We start from the raw sequence: 20,000 nt of genomic DNA, 5'->3' as shown, positions 1-20,000 counted from the left end.
GCGAGTCAGTGTGAGGAGAGTCGTCTAGGCTGCAGTAAGTAGGTGGAGCTGGGAACTCCCATCAGAAGAGTGGAGGCGGAGCTTACCTCATGTCTGAACACCAGGCCTACGATGGCTGCGATGAGCTCTATCAGGAAGATGAGAGACAGGAACATGGCGTACTGCAAGAAGAGAGCGGGACATCATCACACATATACCAATGACATGCTAATTATTCAGAGCTGATGCACAATTATGCAAATTGTCTACACATATTTAAAGCGGGATTGTCATTATAAAAATAAAGTGTGTGTGTGCGGTGTGTGCGTGTCGAAAACGCCTTGACCGATTTGAATGAAACTTGGTATACAGATCCCTTACTACCTGGGATGATAGGTTCTGGGGGTCTCGCGGCCCACCTGCACACCTGGGCGGAGCTACAAACAGCCAATCAGATTTCACCCATTCATGTCAATGAAAAAAAATGTAAAAGGCTGCCATTCTCACAGTAATCAAGCCAGAGTCCCCACACTTGGCACAGTTGGTCACTTGGTGACCGCGGCTACAAATCCTGGAAAAGTGGGCGGAGCATAAAACAGCCAATCAAATTTCAGCCGTTCATTTTACATGGGAAAATGTAAACTGCAGCCATTCTTAGACTGTTAATCGCAGGGTTTTCAAACTTGGCACACCTGGTCACTGGGTGAATGGGATTAAGATTCAAGAAAGTGGGTGGAGCCTACAACAGCCAATCAAAATTCACCTATTGATTTTCAAGGGGAACATTTAAACTGCTGCCATTTTTGCACCGTTTATGGCAGAGGCTTCAAACTTGCTACAGTCGGTCTTTGGGTAACTGGGGTCCAAATTCACTAAAGGGGTGGGGCCACAAACAGCCAATCAGACTTTCTTGGTGGGTAAACTGCTTCCATTCACACATTTTTGATGCCAGGAACCTGAAAGCTCACAAACTTGGTCATTGAGTGACTGTGTGTCAAGGTTACAAAAAGTGGGCGGAGCCAAAAACAAATTTTACTGGGAAAATATAAACTGCAGCCATTCTTACACCATTAATGGCAGAGTTCTCAAACTTTGCACAGTTAGTCACTGGGTAAATGAGATTAAGATTTTGGAAGGTGGGTGGAGCCTACAACAGCCAATAAAAATTCACCTTTTGATTTTCAAAGGAAATATTTAAGCTGCTACCATTCTTATACTGTGAAAGGGGCACTACAGCGAAAAATTGTAAAATTTAATATATGTGCAAACATATACAAATACGAAGTAACTTTTGTCCAGAGTAAAATGAGCCATAAATTACTTTTCTCCTATGTTGCTGTCACTTACAGTAGGTAGTATAAATCTGACAAAAGTGACAGGTTTTGGGCTAGTCCATCTCTTCATAGGGGATTCTCAGGGATTTATTTTTCAAAAGCACTTAGTGAATGGCAGTTGCTCTGTCCAACTGCCAAAAAACTGTGTAGGAAGCAGGGAAGCTGGCCAGCATCATTGTTTAGATCTTTTTTAGGGAATAGATTTATCAAGAATAAAAGCCTTGCTAAGAATCCCCTATGAAGAGATGGACTAGCCCAAAACCTGTCACTTCTGTCAGATTTCTACTACCTACTGTAAGTGACAACAACATAGGAGAAAAGTAATTTATGGCTCATTTTACTCTGGACAAAACGTACTTCTTATTTGTATATGTTTGCACATATTTTAAATTTTAATTTTTTTTGCTGTAGGGCCCCTTTAATAGCAGATGCCTCAAACCTGGTACAGTTGGTCACTGGGTGATTGGGCAGAGGCACAAACAGCCAATCAGATTTGTTTATTTTTCAATGGGAATATACAAAGTATTGATACCAAGGAACCCAAAGCTGATAAACTTGATGATTGAGTGACTGTATGTCAAGGTTAGAAAAAGCGGGCGGTGCCAACAACTTCATTTTTTACATGGCAGGGTTCCCAAACTTTACACAATTGGCCACTGACTGGGATGAATATTCAGAAATGTGGGTGGAGCCTACAACAGCCAATCAAAATTCACCTATTGATTTTCAATAATATTTACATTGCTGCCATTCTTACACCCTTAATGGCAGAGGTCTCAAATCTGGTACAGTCAGTCACTGGGAGACTGGGGTTTAAATTCTGAAAAGGGGGCAGGCCACAAACAGCCAATCAGATTTGTTTAATTTTAATGGTAAAATGCAACTTATTGATGCCATGGACCCCACAGCTCATAAACTTGGTCATTAAAGCTAATGTAACCCCAGTAAAAAAAAAAGTCAGATACTCCTCTAAGGAGAAGGAAGACTCCGAGTCCTAATGAACCTTCCCACTCCTCTCCTGGTGCCCGTTGGATCCTCCGGTCAAATCCGCCGCCGCGGGGACTTCCCTCCGCCGCCGCAGGGACCAAGCCTTCCCTCTCCTTAGGTCAGTATCTGACTTTCTTTTTTTGACACCGGTTCCCATTAGCTTTAAGCAGTGACTGTGTGTCCAGTTTACAAAAAGTGGGAGGAGCCAAAAACAAGTTCCACTGGAAAAATATAAACTGCAGCCATTCTTACACTGGTAATGGCAGGGTTGTCAAACTCCCATATGGGGCGGAGCTTCGTCGGACGCTGCTGGTGTGTAGTGCAATAGGAGGAAGACACAGGGATTTCGAGCGGCAGTTGTGTGGGAGGTCACCCGGGACCCATCTGTAACACAGAAAAACGCTCTTGATCAAGTCTCCTCTTTTTATAGAAGGACGAGGTGAACTGGTCTTGTTGGAGTTACCCCCAAAGTGATTAATCCAACCTCCGGAGAATTGTGGAGGACTGCTGGCTGAGTGCGGATATTGTGGGGGAATGGCAGGGTGCTCACTAGTGGTGTTGCAGTAATCCTAATCTCACGGCCTATTCAGCCATAGTATATATGAGGTGGTGGATTGTAATACTCTAACGGAATTATGCTATTGGTCTCTTTTGTTTCTTTTTCTACATATGTTGTGTTGGCCCTATGAGAATAAAGCGAAGAGGAACCTGGATATCCGCACCTTGACATAATGGCCTCGATTCACAAACAGCAGTGCGATAAAAAAATCTTGTCGGGAAAATACCGCACTCGGTATTTTCCTGGTCTGTGTGCTGATTCATAAAGATTTCCTCAGCTGCCCTTGGAGGTCGGTAAATTACCGCAGCCCATTGAGCGGTAGAGTAGAGCAGTGTCTCCATTCTCTCTTTGCCCTGCAGAAATGAATCGCACAGAGGGCTCTCTGCACAAATGACTCAGACAGATGACTCACATAGTCTTTCACTGCCTGCTCAAATGACTCACACAGATGGCTCTCTGGCTCTCCCCACTGATGACTCAGACAGATGACTCACACAGTCTTTCCCTGCCTGCTCCAATGACTCACACAGAGCTCTCTCCACTGATGACTCAGACAGATGAGTCACACAGTCTTTCCCTGCCTGCTCAAATGACTCACACAGAGGGCTCTCTGGCTCTCTCCACTGATGACTCAAACAGACTTCGGCTCTCTGCACTTTGCATTAATCAGAGCTGTCAGAGCTGTCGGTAACTTGTTATCGCCTCACCAGAGGTGTCGGTAACTACCGCCAGGCTTACCGCTTGTTGAAGGCTTTATGAATTGACATTTGCTGACAATTTACTGACATGTGTTGTCGGTAACTGCAGCCAAGTCGGTAATTTATCTCCCTGGTAGGTAATGTCAGCTTTTCATGCGGTAACAGCCTTTATGAATTGACATTTTGCTAAGTGGTCGGTAAAGTCTGCTGTTTTCAGCATTACCGCATGAGGTAATGCTTTATGAATCGAGGCCAAAGAGGTTTTGATATTGGTCTGTCAATGTATAGTGGGTTCCAGTACCTTTTTCTCAAAGAGAGGCTCTGAGCACTACTCACTATTGTATGTTTGGACTGTGGACTAATCTGTATCATCGGATTGCGTGAGGGCGCACCATAAGTTAATGTGTAGAAAGTAGCTCCAGGAGCGCGCATCTTATTTGTGTTTTTTTAAACTCCCATACATAAATATACAGGATCTTCTCCAAATATTAGCATATTGTGATAAAGTTCATTATTTTCTGTAATGTACTGATAAACATAAGACTTTCATATATTTTAGATTCAAATACACACAACTGAAGTAGTTCAAGCCTTTTATTGTTTTAATATTGATGATTTTGGCATACAGCTCATGAAAACCCAAATTTCCTATCTCAAAAAATTAGCATATTTCATCCGACCAATAAAAGAAAAGTGTTTTTAAAACAAAAAAAAGTCAACCTTCAAATAATTATGTTCAGTTATGCACTCAGCACTTGGTCGGGAATCCTTTTGCAGAAATGACTGCTTCAATGCGGCGTGGTATGGAGGCAATCAGCCTGTGGCACTGCTCAGGTGTTATGGAGGCCCAGGATGCTTCGATAGTGGCCTTAAAGCGGACCCAAACCAAACATTTTTTTAATTCAAAATATTTAGTTACACCCCTCTGACACATACAAAGATAAATAAACACTTCTTCATGCCTATGAGCATTTCAGTGCATGCTTTTCACCCTTCTCTTTTCATAACTAGGGTTATACAGGCGGCAGCCATTAGCAATTCCTCCTTTGCCGGACACCACCTACTCCACCAGTCTGCCGGATTCTGTCCCGGCAATATGAAAGGAAGGGAGGGGTTCCTCCAATAAATGTAAAATATTTTATATTTGTCATCATGCAGCTGAAAAAAGGCTGCTATTTATTATTATAATTTAGAAAATAGATTTTATTTCTGTAATCTTGTATTTTTAGCAGTGATGAGCGAAAATGCAAATATTCTTTTCGCCGAATTTTCGCGAAAATAAATTACTATTTTCGTTTTGAAAGGCAAAAATTCGCCGAATATTTTCGCATTAATTTTCGCCTAAAGTCCGTTTTTTTCGCGTTAAATATCTAAGGCCCCTTACAAGCTAGAATCACCAAATTAAGGAGATATGTGGGTACAAGAGGAAAAAACAATTTTGCAAAAAGACCTTATAGTTTTTGAGAAAATCGATTTTAAAGTTTAAAAGGAAAAAAGTATACATTTAAATGCAGTAAATGACAGTTACTGTAGCAAACCTAGCGGTAGTGTAAATTTACTAATATCAAATGAAAGGGCCAAGTGCCATGGGCTAAGTGTCAAGTGTCAAGTGCCAAGTGTCAAGTGTCAAGTGCCAAGTGCCAAGTGCCAAGTGCCAAGTGTCAAGTGCCAAGTGTCAAGTGTCAAGTGTCAAGTGCCAAGTGCCAAGTGCCAAGTGCCAAGTGCCAAGTGCCAAGTGCCAAGTGCCAAGTGCCAAGTGCCAAGTGTCAAGTGCCAAGTGTCAAGTGCCAAGTGTCAAGTGCCAAGTGCCAAGTGCCAAGTGTCAAGTGCCAAGTGTCAAGTGTCAAGTGCCAAGTGTCAAATGCAAAGTGCACTTGGCACTTTGCACTTGACACTTTGCACTTGACACTTTGCACTTGACACTTTGCACTTGACACTTTGCACTTGACACTTTGCACTTGACACTTTGCACTTGACACTTTGCACTTGACACTTTGCACTTGACACTTTGCACTTGACACTTTGCACTTGACACTTTGCACTTGACACTTTGCACTTGACACTTTGCACTTGACACTTTGCACTTGACACTTTGCACTTGACACTTTGCACTTGACACTTTGCACTTGACACTTTGCACTTGACACTTTGCACTTGACACTTTGCACTTGACACTTTGCACTTGACACTTTGCACTTGACACTTTGCACTTGACACTTTGCACTTGACACTTTGCACTTGACACTTTGCACTTGACACTTTGCACTTGACACTTTGCACTTGACACTTTGCACTTGACACTTTGCACTTGACACTTTGCACTTGACACTTTGCACTTGACACTTTGCACTTGACACTTTGCACTTGACACTTTGCACTTGACACTTTGCACTTGACACTTTGCACTTGACACGTTGCACTTGACACGTTGCACTTGACACGTTGCACTTGACACGTTGCACTTGACACGTTGCACTTGACACTTTGCACTTGACACTTTGCACTTGACACTTTGCACTTGACACTTTGCACTTGACACGTTGCACTTGACACGTTGCACTTGACACTTTGCACTTGACACTTTGCACTTGACACTTTGCACTTGACACTTTGCACTTGACACTTTGCACTTGACACTTTGCACTTGACACTTTGCACTTGACACTTTGCACTTGACACTTTGCACTTGACACTTTGCACTTGACACTTTGCACTTGACACTTTGCACTTGACACTTTGCACTTGACACTTTGCACTTGACACTTTGCACTTTGCATTTGACACTTTGCACTTTGCATTTGACACTTTGCACTTGACACTTTGCACTAGGCACTTTGCATGGCCCTTTGCACTTAGCCCTTTGCATTTGGCCCTTTGCACTTAGCCCTTTGCATTTGGCCCTTTGCACTTAGCCCTTTGCATTTGGCCCTTTGCACTTGAACTTGGCCCTTTGCACTTGAACTTGGCCCTTTGCGTTGGCACTTGGCCCTTTGCGTTGGCACTTGGCCCTTTGCGCTGGCACTTGGCCCTTTGCGCTGGCAGCTGGCACTTGGCCCTTTGCGCTGGCACTTGGCCCTTTGCACTTGGCACTTGGCACATTGCAATTTGCATTTGACACTTGGCCCTTTGCACTTGGCCCTTTCTTTTGATATTAGTAAATTTACACTACCGCTAGGTTTGCTACAGTAACTGTCATTTACTGCATTTAAATGTAAACTTTTTTTCTTTGAAACTTTAAAATCGATTTTCTCAAAAACTATAAGGTCTTTTTGCAAAAGTTTTCCTCTTGTACCCACATATCTCCTTAATATACCATGCAAATTTGGTGATTCTAGCTTGTAAGGGGGCTTAAATATTTAACGCGAAAAAAAACGGACTTTAGGCGAAAATTAATGCGAAAATATTCAGGCGAAATTTCGCCTTTTGAAGCGAAAATAGTACTTATTTTCGCAAAAAATTCGGCGAAATCGAAAATGGGATTTTTGATGCGAAAATGACTTTGGCGAAAATTCGCAAGCAACACTAATTTTTAGTTTGGGTCCACTTTAAGCTCATCCAGAGTGTTGGGTCTTGCGTCTCTCAACGTTCTCTTCACAATATCCCACGAGGGGAGGGATTACGTAGGTGCAGAACGTTCCTGGCTGTGGAAGTGGCATGCGTGCGGACTGCGCTGACTGGCTCAATTACCAGGACTCATAGCAGAAGATCCAGGTGGTGGAGGTGGACAGCGAAGGACTGATTAGCCTAAAGGGGGCTGGAGGAAGCCCCAGGTATGTATACAACTTTTCTTTTCACCCTTCTCAGGTACCCTTTAATTCGTAGTCACCAAACCAAATTTTAACAACATATCAAATTATTTGATTTCATGAGCAAAGGTAGTGCATACATTTGCATAAATCAGCATCAATGCAGAATTATTTCCATCTCATTGACCATCTCTATTAGTGATACGGCTACACATCAGGCTTTATTCTTACAAGAGATTCCTGTGTACACATCATACTGTATATACAGTCACAATCAGATATGTATATCTGACCTTAAAAATACGGCGACTGCTTTATTGAAGCAGCACAAGTAACTCATTTTGATTCGTTTTTTTCATTTTTGTGGACTAAGCACAGCGATTACTGTATGTATGAATTATTTATGATGACTATCTGAGAAATAGAACATTATCATATTTTCTATTTTAATTACTGTTTAAATTTATTAGGACTCGGTGCATTTTTCTCCGACTCCAGGCACCCAAAATTACTCCGACTCCACAGCCCTGGTGACGTCATGACGCTGCTCAGTCCCGGAATACGGGAGTGACGTCATGACGCTGGTCAGTCCCGGAATCCGGGAATGATGTAATGACGCTGGTCAGTCCCGGAATCCGGGAGTGACGTCATGGCGCTGCTCAGTCCCGGAATACGGGAGTGACGTCATGACGCTGCTCAGTCCCGGAATACGGGTGTGACGTCATGACGCTGCTCAGTCCCGGAATCAGGGAGTGACATGACGCTGCTCAGTCCCGGAATCCGGGAGTGACATGACGCTGCTCAGTCCCGGAATCCGGGAATGATGTAATGACGCTGCTCAGTCCCGGAATACGGGAGTGACATGACGCTGCTCAGGCCTGGAATACGGGAATGACGTCATGACGCTGCTCAGGCCCGGAATACGGGAATGATGTAATGACGCTGCTCAGTCCCGGAATACGGGAGTGACATGACGCTGCTCAGTCCCGGAAAATGGGAGTGACGTCATGACGCTGCTCAGTCCCGGAATACGGGAGTGACGTCATGACGCTGCTCAGTCCCGGAATTCGGGAGTGACATGACGCTGCTCAGTCCCGGAATACGGGAGTGACGTCGTGACGCTGGCCAGTCCCGGAATACGGGAGTGACATGACGCTGGTCAGTCCCGGAATACGGGAGTGACGTCATGACGCTGGTCAGGCCCGGAATACGGGAATGATGTAATGATGCTGGTCAATCCCGGAATACGGGAATGGCGTCATGACGCTGGTCAGGCCTGGAATACGGGAATGACGTCATGACGCTGGTCAGGCCTGGAATACGGGAGTGACGTCATGGCAGCCATCACTGGACAGAGGCTCGGTGAGTAAAGCGGGGAATACACTAGCTCCCCTATTGCTCCCTACATTGTACTGGAGCCCCTACACCTATTTGACTTATACTGGGGGACTCCTATGCCGTGCAAAGCCCCCTTAGCGCTACGCTCCCCACTGGAGGGTAAACTGAAGTACGCCTGAGAACGTTTCTTCCTCAGGGTCCGGGCGTCAGATCCGCCTGGGAACTTCCCAGAATGTGTGTCAGCTCGGCCTTATTCACTCCTGTAAAATGGTCCAGTTAGCATCTTCCTAGTAGCTTGAAAACCATGAAATGTGAAAAAAATGAGACTTGCAGGATTCTAGAAGCTGGGTGGAGAGAGGCAGACATGAGGATCAGCCCCTCTCCCTCGAAGCTTCTGGCAGAGGTGTGGAGATGGTTTTCATGTCTGGGGTTCTGGAGACAATATTCCTGGGACAAGATTTTGTCAGTTGAGGGATCAGAATCGGAATCAGCTTTATTCGCCAAGTACAACAGATGCCGCACCTGGAATTATTTTTTGGACACATGGCAATTGGCAAAGTGCATGGTAGTGCAAATTAGTAGCATCAACGGGTACAGATAGTAGCTAAGAAACAACAATGACCACATTTAACTAGAATGTAGTGCCAATATGATAACAATAACATGGTATAGATAATAGATACAAAAACAGCAATAACAATTTAACTACAACACGGTTCATAGTGCAGATAGACGAGCTGCTGTAAAATAGACATACACATTCTGTAAAATAAGCTGGCAGGGGCCCGCCTATAGGCATGTTTTCATCCGCTGGGCAGCTATGGAAGATTAGACAGTGCCCTTTGGGAGAGAGCTTGAGTTGAGTAGGAGGACCGCCTGAGGGAAGAAGGTATTTCTGTGCCTGGCGGTTTTGGTGAGAATGGTCCTATAGCGGCGGCCTAGCGGGAGGTTGTCGAAGAAGCGGCAGCCAGGGTGGGAGGAGTCCTGAGTAATTCTGTTGGCCCTGGACCTCATTCTAGATGAGTGGAGGAGGTCCAGGGGGGGCAGGGGGGACCCGATGATCCTCTCATGGGGTCAACACCTAGTCGTGCTAGGTTGTCATGCAGAATGTATGGGCATATGGTGTTGAACGCGGAGCTGAAGTCTAGAAGCAGGATCCTGGCGTAGGTGTTGGGATTATCTAGATGTTCTGTGATGAGCGCAAGACTGATATTTATGGCATCCTCCACCGACCGATTGGCCCTGTATGCAAACTGCAGGGGATCCATCATGGTGGCGGTGTGGCCCTTCAGATGTGAGAGAACCAGTCTTTCGAAGGTCTTCATAATGACTGGGGTTAGGGCAACAGGTCTGTAATTAGGTCTGTGACTCCTGGCTTCTTGGGGACTGGGATGATGTTGGCTTGTTTGAAGCAGGAAGGAACGTTGCCCATCGATAGGGATTTGCTGAAGATGGCGGTGAGGATTGGGGCTAGCTTGCTTGCACAGGTTTTCAGGCAGGATGGGGATATGCTGTCCGGGCCAGAAGCCTTTCTGGTGTTGAGCTTCTGGAGGTGCCATAGTACATCAGACTCCCGTACTATTACCGGTGCCATTGGGGGGATGACAGCATGGGGAGATAAGGTGGGAAGAAGATCCCCGGATGGGGGAGTGAGTGCTGGGTCCACGGTGTGGGTGGGTTGATGCTCAAACCTGCAATAGAACTTGTTGAGCTCCTCGGCTAGCGCGATGCTTGGAAGTGTGTGCTGGCGAGGTGGCTTGAAGTTAGTGGCTGCCCTGAGACCTCTCCACACCTCCCGCGGGTTGTTGGACTGGAGATTCAGTCTCAGTTTGTTTGAGTAGTCTCTCTTGGCTGCCTTCAGCTCGCGATTCAAGGTGTTCCTGGCCTCCCTGAACTCCCCTGGGTTTCCGGATTTGTGTGCCTCCTCTTTGATCCTCCGAAGTTGGCGTAGCCTGCCGTTAAACCAGGGTTTGTTGTTTGGGAAAACTCTGATGGTCGTCGTCGGGATGCATGACTCCTCGCAAAAGCTGATGTAGGAGGTGACGTTCTCCGTCAATTCGTCTAGGCAGGGAGCCTCCAGGGCTGACCAGTCTGTGCTGTCAAAGCAGGCTTGTAGTTGACCCTTAGCCTCCTCTGTCCACTTCTTAACAGTCCTGACAGTTGGCTTGGAGGTTTCGAGGAGCCTTCTGTAGGTGGGGATCAAGTGAATTAGGCAGTGGTCAGAGTTACCTAGGGCAGCCCGGCAAGTGGCCTTGTACGCATCCTTGAGAACCGTATAGCAATGGTCCAGGGTATTTTGATTCCTGGTGGCGCAGGTAATGTGTTGCTTATATCGGGGGAGCTCCTGGCGAAGGTTTGCACTGTTGAAATCACCTAGGATAATGAAGAGGGAGTCCGGAAGGGATGTTTCCCACAGGGATATGGAGTCGCTGAGTGTACCTAGGGCTTTCTTGATGTCCGCATCCGGGGGGATATAGACGCCTGCAAGGACATAGGAGGTGAACTCCCTGGGCGAGTACTGAGGCCTGCAGTTGAGTAGGAACTCAACATCTGGGGAGCAGCATTTGTGCAGGATGGAGGTGTTGGAGCACCAGGTGGCGTTGATGTAAAAGCAGATTCCTCCACCCTTTCTTTTCCCTGAGAGAGAGTGGTCACGGTCTGCACAGAAAAGGTTGAAGCCCGGTAGGTTGAGGGAGTTGTCCGGAATGTTGTTATTTAGCCATGTCTCTGTAAAGCAGAGTACTGGTGAGTTGCCTTCGAGGGAGGGTTTGCTGCCAAGTAGTAGTAGTAGCTCGTCTAGCTTGTTCGGGAGGGAGCGAACGTTTGCTAGCAGGATGGCTGGGATGGGTGACCTCAGACCCTTCCTTTTGAGTCTTACTTGAGCACCCGCTCTCCTACCTCTAGGCCTGTGTCTGCCGCTACACTGCCACTTTTCAATGTGGGTCCAGACCATGTCCCACAGGGGCAATACCTGGGCCTTGGTCTCCCATTTTAAAAGCTCAGCTCTGGTGAGGGTGACAGTACATGGGGGGGGGGGGGGGTTGGGCTAGACATGGTGCACAGCAACAGTAGTATACACAGGCAAAACAGTAGTATACACAGGCATAAAGCTGTTGTGGGGCAATACAGGGCATCAGATATTACAGTCACATATCACAGTATATCACAGGTTCTTGGTAGTATCCTTAGAGTACTTATACAGAACAGGCTTAGTGTAGACAGCTATACTGTGTCGATTGATATGATATGGCTATGGAGTGACTTACACAGTCCCTAGGAAGCACATTGTTCTGAGAAGAATCAGCAACACTCACCCAGATGTAGAAGCATGGTCTGGAAGCAGAGGATGGCAGGACAGAGGATGGCCAGTGCTGAACTGTGCTGCGCTAGCTGTGTAGAAGCAGAGGATAGCAGGACAGATCTGTGCTGCGGTGTAATTCTGCTGTGCAGCTTCCAGTCCCAGCTGATCCTAGGTAGAGAGTTAGGCCTCAGTGGGCCACGTGTGTGGAGGTGCCCAGAGAGACTTTGTCCACCACGCTGGAGGACGCGGGTACGTCAGGAGGAGCAGAGAGAGCAGGCGAAGGAGGCTGGATAACTCGGGCAGGCAGTGTTGGAGAGCAGTTTGCAGGTGGTCCCTAGTGGCAACGGTACAACTCGGCGGTGGCCACCTGGCCGGTGATGGTGAGGGACAGCCTGCGGGTACTCACAAGATGGCGCCGTAAGAGGCAGCCACGGACACAATGGCTCCAGGCAACAGTTCAGTACTACTTTAAACTACTTTTAAACTACTTTTTAACTAGCCACTCTAGCTACTTGGACAGACTAGTGTTTGCAACCGGCTGGCCAGTCACCACACTCCTGCTTCCTGAAGTGAGATGACCACGCGATTTCCCGCTGCACACTAGACCTGGGGCCATCTAGCAGCAGCTCCATACTATAAAATCTGCTCCCAGTCAGATCGGTACCTTGGACCTGCCGCTTTTGTCCTCGATCCAGCACACGTCCGGGACCCAGCATCCGCACAAGGGAATACGGCCGTCAGCCCCAACCAAGCCGACATCCGGAGACCAACAGCCGCTGCCCTCACGGATCAGCCCGCAGCGCAGTCACAGGAGTGCCTCCACCCCACGCGGACCTGAAATAGTAGAGCTCCACAGGCAAGCCGAGCCTCTGCTTCCCCTCCACGTGGTCTGCCATCCCCGAGCTCCATACTGTAGTGACCGTGGTTGCTGTACATGCACCCAGTCTTGTGACTACCCATCATTATTTGCTTTTGTAAAGTGTCACCTTTGTAGAACACCTTTATGTCTTATACTGCACATACTGGAAGCAGCAGGGATCAGCACACACTGCAGCTAGTTTACTATCAGTACAGGCACAGAGTAACAGCTTATACTGTACATACTGGAGGCAGCAGGGATCAGCACACACTGCAGCTAGTTTACTATCAGTACAGGCACAGAGTAACAGCTTATACTGTACATACTGGAGGCAGCAGAGATCAGCACACACTGCAGCTAGTTTACTATCAGTACAGGCACAGAGTAACGGCTTATACTGTACATACTGGGAAGAGCAGAGATCAGCACACACTGCAGCTAGTTTACTATCAGTACAGGCACAGAGTGACAGCTTATACTGTACATACTGGAGGTAGCAGAGATCAGCACACACTGCAGCTAGTTTACTATCAGTACAGGCACAGAGTAGTACAGGCACAGAGTGACAGCTTATACTGTACATACTGGAGGCAGCAGGGATCAGCACACACTGCAGCTAGTTTACTATCAGTACAGGCACAGAGTGACAGCTTATACTGTACATACTGGAGGCAGCAGAGATCAGCACACACTGCAGCTAGTTACTATCAGTACAGGCACAGAGGGACAGCTTATACTGTACATACTGGAGGCAGCAGAGATCAGCACACGCTGCAGCTAGTTTACTATCAGTACAGGCACAGAGTAACAGCTTATACTGTACATACTGGAGGCAGCAGAGATCAGCACACGCTGCAGCTAGTTTACTATCAGTACAGGCACAGAGTGACAGCTTATACTGTACATACTGGAGGTAGCAGAGATCAGCACATGCTGCAGCTAGTTTACTATCAGTACAGGCTTATACTGTACATACTGGAGGCAGCAGAGATCAGCACACACTGCAGTTAGGTTACTATCAGTACAGGCACAGAGTAACAGCTTATACTGTACATACTTGGGGTAGCAGAGATCAGCACACGCTACAGCTAGTTTACTATCAGTACAGGCACAGAGTAACAACTTATACTGTACATACTGGAGGTAGAAGAGATCAGCACACACTGCAGCTAGTTTACTATCAGTACATGCACAGAGTAACAGCTAGAGTTGGGCCGAACGGTTCGCCTGCAAACGGTTCCAGGCGAACTTTGGGGGTTCGCGTTCGCCTGCATCAGGCGAACTTTTTGCGGAAGTTCGATTCGCCCATAATGCGCTATTAGAGCAAAATTTTGACCCTCCATATCACTGTCAGCAGCCATGTTATTGTCAAACACTGCTCGAGAACCCGCCCACCCTCCCTTCAAGCTAGGTCCTTTATACCATTTTACTCAGTTGTCTGCCTACACTAATTAATTATGGGACAGCTGGTACACACTCTGCTAGGGAGATTTTAATTCCACCCTCCACCTTCCAACCCTCCACCCCTTCTACCCTTCTACCCTAGACAAGACAAATAACACAAAAGAGAAGGCCATGTCTGGCTACATATCTGTAAGCAGTGGCTGCATGGTGTAATGGATAAGGGCGCTGCCTCTGACAAAGGAGACCAGAGTTCAAATCTCACCTCTGTCTGTTCAGTAAGCCAGCACCTATTCAGTAGGAGACCTTAGGCAAGTCTTCCTAACACTGCTACTGCCTATAGAGCATGCCCTAGTGGCTGCAGCTCTGGCGCTTTGAGTCCGCCAGGAGAAAAGTGTGATATAAATGTTATTTGTCTTGTCTACTTTTTCTCTTGTATTGAGCATAAATAGTAAATTTTAGGCCAGCAATTTCAGGCCAGCTTCAGTTGGTATAGTGGTTAGTGTGCTTGCCCACCACACAGTGAGACCCAGGTTCAAATCCCAGCCAATGTGAGTTGGCTTTTATGCTACAAATCCTTAAAGGGAACCTAAACGGAGAAGGAGAAGATTTTTCCTTTTAAAATAATACCAGTTACCTGAATCGCCTGCTGATCCTGTGTCTCTAATACTTTTAGCCACAGCCCCTGAACAAGCATGCAGATCACGTGCTCTGACTGAAGTCAGACTGGATTAGCTGCATGCTTGTTTCAGGGTGTGATTCAGCCACTATTGCAGTCACAAAGATCAGCTGGACTGCCAGGCAACTGGTATTGTTTACAGGAAACAGCCATATCACTCTCAGTTAAGGTTCCCTTTAAAGGAGAACTGTAGTGAAAGGTATATGGAGGCTACCATATTGATTTCCTTTTAAGCAATACCAGTTACCTGGCTATCCTGCAGATCCTCTGCCTCCAATACTTTTAGCCCTAGACCCTGAACAAGCATGCAGCAGATCTGGTGTTTGACATTTTTGTAAGATCTGACAAGATTAGCTGCATGCTTGTTTCTGGTGTGATTCACACTACTGCAGCCAAATAGATCAGCAGGGCTGCCAGGCAACTGGTATAGCTTAAAAGGAAATCAATATGGCAGCCTCCATATACCTCTCACTACAGTTCTCCTTTAAGCAACCTAATGGTTCTATTGCATTGAGCATAAATGTTAAATTTTAGGCTAGCTTCACTTACTTCTGTAGTGGTACAGTGCTTAGGGTGATGTGCCCACCACACAGTGAGATCTGGGTTCGATTCCCAGCTATGGTATGATGTATACTGGTTTTTAAAATAGTATAATTCCCTGGCAGAAGAGACCATCCTCCCTCCGGTAGAAGGGCAGGAGGGTGGAGGGGTAGGAGGGTGGAGGGTGGAGGGGTAGGAGGGTGGAGGATTGAAGTCTATTGCGGTTCGCGAACTAGAACCTTTCGCGGAAGTTCGCGAACCTAAAATCGGAGGTTCGGCCGAACTCTAGTAACAGCTTATACTGTACATACTGGGGGCAGCAGAGATCAGCACACACTGCAGCTAGTATATCATCAGTACAGGCACAGAGTGACAGCTTATACTGTACATACTGGGAGTAGCAGGGATCAGCACACACTGCAGCTAGTTTACTATCAGTACAGGCACACAGTAACAGCTTATACTGTACATACTGCAGGCAGCAGAGGTCAGCACACACTGCAGCTAGTTTACTATCAGTACAGGCAGAGAGTAACAGCTTATACTGTACATATTGGAGGCAGCAGAGATCAGCACACGCTGCAGCTAGTTTACCATAAGTACAGGCAGAGTAACAGCTTATACTGTACATACTGGAGGCAGCAGAGATCAGCACATGCTGCAGCTAGTTTACTATCAGTACAGGCACAGAGTAACACCTTATACTGCACATACTGGAGGTAGCAGAGATCAGCACACACTGCAGCTAGTCTACTAGCAGTACAGGCACACAGTAACAGCTCTACTGTACATACTGGAGGCAGCAGGGATCAGCACACGCTGCAGCTAGTTTACTATCAGTACAGGCATAGAGTAACAGCTTATACTGTACATACTGGAGGTAGCAGAGATCAGCACACACTGCAGCTAGTTTACTATCAGTACAGGCACACAGTAACAGCCTGTATCAGAATAATGATCAGTATTATTGCAGATTGGGTATAGTTATAGTAGGACCCGAGCTCATACAGAGGCACATTCTATGTTCAGTTCGTCACCTTTGGCTAGTGAGACACACATTGCAGGAATGCAGAGTTTCAGGTTTATTTGCAGAGTTACCGGTAAACGTTGGTGATTTATTGGTGGAACCTCTCTGCAGATACATTGCGATCCAGGAAGTCCTGCCTCACTATGTGGCACCCATTGGTCAGGTGTTATATGGGTGGCAGGACTGGTGGGCACCTAGAACATCCTGAGAGCTCAGCGTTTATGCTTGTTGCCCATAACAACCAAACATATTTATCTGAAAATCAGCCTTGTAATGACAGAAACAGGACAAACGTTTCAGGGGAACCAACAGTCACTTGCCTGTACCTGGAGGAGGACAAATGCAGGGCACAGAGCCACAGACTTCCCTTCCCCCATGACAGACACATGTGGATTGTAAGCTCCTCTTACCAGTTTCAGCATCCATGTGCTAGCCCGACAGGTGGCGAAGCAGCCGAAGGTCCCCAGCAGGATGATGACAGCCCCGGTGCCAATCAGAACGTACGGCACATTGGTGGTATTTTCATTAAGAAGCGAGAAGTACACCTCCAATCCGACCTTCCCCCAAACGCCCACTGTGAGCAGTATGACTCCTGTAATCTGTGGAGACAAGAGGGGAACGATGAGAGGAGCTGCATGAAGAGGGAGCAGTACAGAGGAGCAGCACGATGAGGGAACAGTACAGAGGAGCAGCGTGAAGAGGGAACAGTACAGAGGAGCAGCGTGAAGAGGGAACAGTACAGAGGAGCAGCATTAGGGAGCAGCACAGAGGAGCAGCATGAAGAGGGAGCAGCATGAGAGAGCAGTACAGAGGAACAGCATGAAGAGGGAGCAGCACAGAGGAGCAGCATGAAGAGGGAGCAGCACAGAGGAGCAGCATGAAGAGGGAGCAGCATAAGGGAGCAGTACAGAGGAGCAGCATGAGGAGGGAGCAGTACAGAGGACAGGCACTTGTCAAACCTCAGCCACATTTATTATTATGCATTTATATAGCACTGACATCTTCTGCAGCACATTACAGAGTACAGTCATTTCACTGACTGTCCTCAGAGGAGCTCACAATCTAATCCTACACAGTCATAGTCTAATGTCCTACCATATTATATTATTATTATGTATTTATATAGCACTGATATCTTCTGCAGTACATTACAGAGTACATAGTCATGTCACTGGCTGTCCTCAGAGGAGCTCACAGTCTAATCCTACCATAGTTATAGTCTAATGTCCTACCATATTATTATTATTATGTATTTATATAGCACTAACATCTTCTGCAGCACATTACAGAGTACATAGTCATGTCACTGACTGTCCTCAGAGGAGCTCACAATCTAATCCTACCATAGTCATAGTCTAATGTCCTACCATATTATTATTATTATTATGTATTTATATAGCAATGACATCTTCTGCAGCACATTACAGAGTACATAGTCATGTCCCTGACTGTCCTCAGAGGAGCTCACAATCTAATCCCACCATAGTCATAGTCTAATGTCCTACCATATTATTATTATGTATTTATATAGCACTGACATCTTCTGCAGCACTGTACAGAGTACATAGTCCTGTCACTGACTGTCCTCAGAGGAGCTCACACTCTAATCCTACCATAGTCATAGTCTAATGTCCTACCATATTATTATTATTATGTATTTATATAGCACTGACATCTTCTGCAGCACATTACAGAGTACATAGTCATGTCACTAACTGTCCTCACACACACACACACTCTTCCCTACAGAAGGGGTTAGTGACAAATAATCCCTCCTGCAAAAGACAAGTGAATGGCAGGCTGCCACAGATGGGCTTGCTGGAGAACTGTAATGACTTTAGCTGGTCACATGGACTGTGTGCACGTTCCCAAAGCCCCTTTGGACAAGACCAGTGGGTGTGGCCAGGAGAATATATAGGTTTGTACACATGTAGGATGCCAGAGGCTGGGCTGACCGATGACACCATTCAAACAAGGAGGGTAATCTTTGTGGCATGACTGGAAATGTCACCGCAAACAAACAGGACAATAAAAATGAGAACACATCAGTTAGCAGCATGATGTCACGTAGTCACATGTAGCAGAAGAGATAGAGTCACATGACCCGCTCTGACCGCACCAGTATTAGGAAAAACTGCTCAGTCCCGGCATCTGTGCCAAACCGGGCAGCTGCCAATCGCTGCTGCGGGTGAACTATGATCGGGCCACTATCTCACCTGATAACCCCGCCCGTAATCCTCATACACCGTCACCAAGGTCTGTAGAAACGTGTGGACTGAAAAATACCCCTACATCGCTAGCTCTACTACCTCTCTGACCGCTGACTGTCAGCTCTACTACCTCTCTGACCGCTGACTGTCAGCTCTACTACCTCTCTGACCGCTGACTGTCAGCTCTACTACCTCTCTGACCGCTGACTGTCAGCCCTAATGTGAGGGGATTCACATCCAAAGCAGGTGAACGGTGTAGGAAATACAACAGTTTGCATCTGTGCCTCCCACTTGTTAAAGTCATTGGGAACCGCTTATAAAGATAGAAAGCAGATACTTACCTAAGGAGAGGAAAGGCTCTGGGTCGTAATGAGCCTTCCTTCTCCTCAGCCGGTGCCCTCGTCCAGCGGCAGCTCCTCCATTTAAACCCCTGCCGCGAGGGACTTCGGGAGCCGAGTCCTTCCGAAGGCAGGCGGCTCCATACTGCGCATGCACGATAGAGTGTGCTTGTGCGTGCGCAGTGTGGAGCGGCCGTCTTCGGGGAGTACTCAGGCTCCCGAAGACTTTCCAAAATCACCTTCACCGGCGGAAGGAGCAGTATTTTAACAATTTAGTCAAAAACTGCTCCCGGGGACAGCACAGCACCGCGGGCACCGGGAGAGGAGAAGGACGACTCATTAGGACCCAGAGCCTTCCCTCTCCTTAAGTATCTGGTTTCTTTTTTTTTTATAAAGTGGTTCCCAAGGACTTTAAGGGACCAAATGTAATGGGACAGAATAATAGTCATAAATCAAACTTTCACTTTTTCTTACTTGGTTGCAAATCCTGTACAGTCAAGTACGGCCTGAAGTCTGGAACACATAGACAGCACCAGACAATGGGTGTCATCCCTGGTGATGCTCTGCTAGGACTCTACTGATTGAAGGGGGGGGGGGGGGGGGGGGGGCAATGCATTTCAAGGGTAGACCAGACAGGAGGGAGTTGCAGTAATCAAGGCGGGAGATGATGAGGGCAAGAATGAGCATGCTTGGTAGTGTCCGGGGTCAGGAAGGGGCGAATCTTGGAGGTATTACAGAGGTGGAAATTGCAGGCTCTGGTGAAGTTTTGGATGTGGGGGATGAAGGAGAGGTCAGAGTCCAAGGTGACACCCAGACAGCGGGCCTGGGAGGTAGGGCGAATGGTTGTGTTGTCGATTGTGAGGTGGAAGTCTGGGAGTGGTGCAGCAGCATGGGGTGGAAAGATCAGGAGCTCAGTTTTGTCTAGGTTAAGCTTCAGGAACCTAGCAGACATCCAGGTGGAAATTGTTAAAAGACATGAGGAGACCTCGTTCATGGTGGTGGAT

At 46.9% G+C, this 20,000-nt stretch overlaps 1 protein-coding gene across 1 annotated transcript in view; it reads right to left on the bottom strand.

Moving 5' to 3' along the window:
- Positions 1-16,957, bottom strand: part of TSPAN6 (tetraspanin 6) — a 39,173-nt gene extending 22,216 nt beyond the window's left edge. The window contains exons 1-2 of the mRNA XM_068249240.1: positions 16,859-16,957; positions 87-161 (exon numbers count right to left, since the gene is read on the bottom strand). Coding sequence (XP_068105341.1) covers positions 87-161; positions 16,859-16,870 — 87 coding nt within the window. The 5' untranslated portion in view covers positions 16,871-16,957. The remainder of the gene's footprint in view (positions 1-86; positions 162-16,858) is intronic.
- Between the last annotated feature and the right edge of the window lie 3,043 nt (positions 16,958-20,000).

Source organism: Hyperolius riggenbachi, chromosome 8 (assembly GCF_040937935.1).
Source record: "Hyperolius riggenbachi isolate aHypRig1 chromosome 8, aHypRig1.pri, whole genome shotgun sequence".
Taxonomy (NCBI): domain Eukaryota; kingdom Metazoa; phylum Chordata; class Amphibia; order Anura; family Hyperoliidae; genus Hyperolius; species Hyperolius riggenbachi.
Note: the sequence above shows the minus strand (reverse complement) of the source record. Positions and strands in the feature narration are given on the sequence as shown.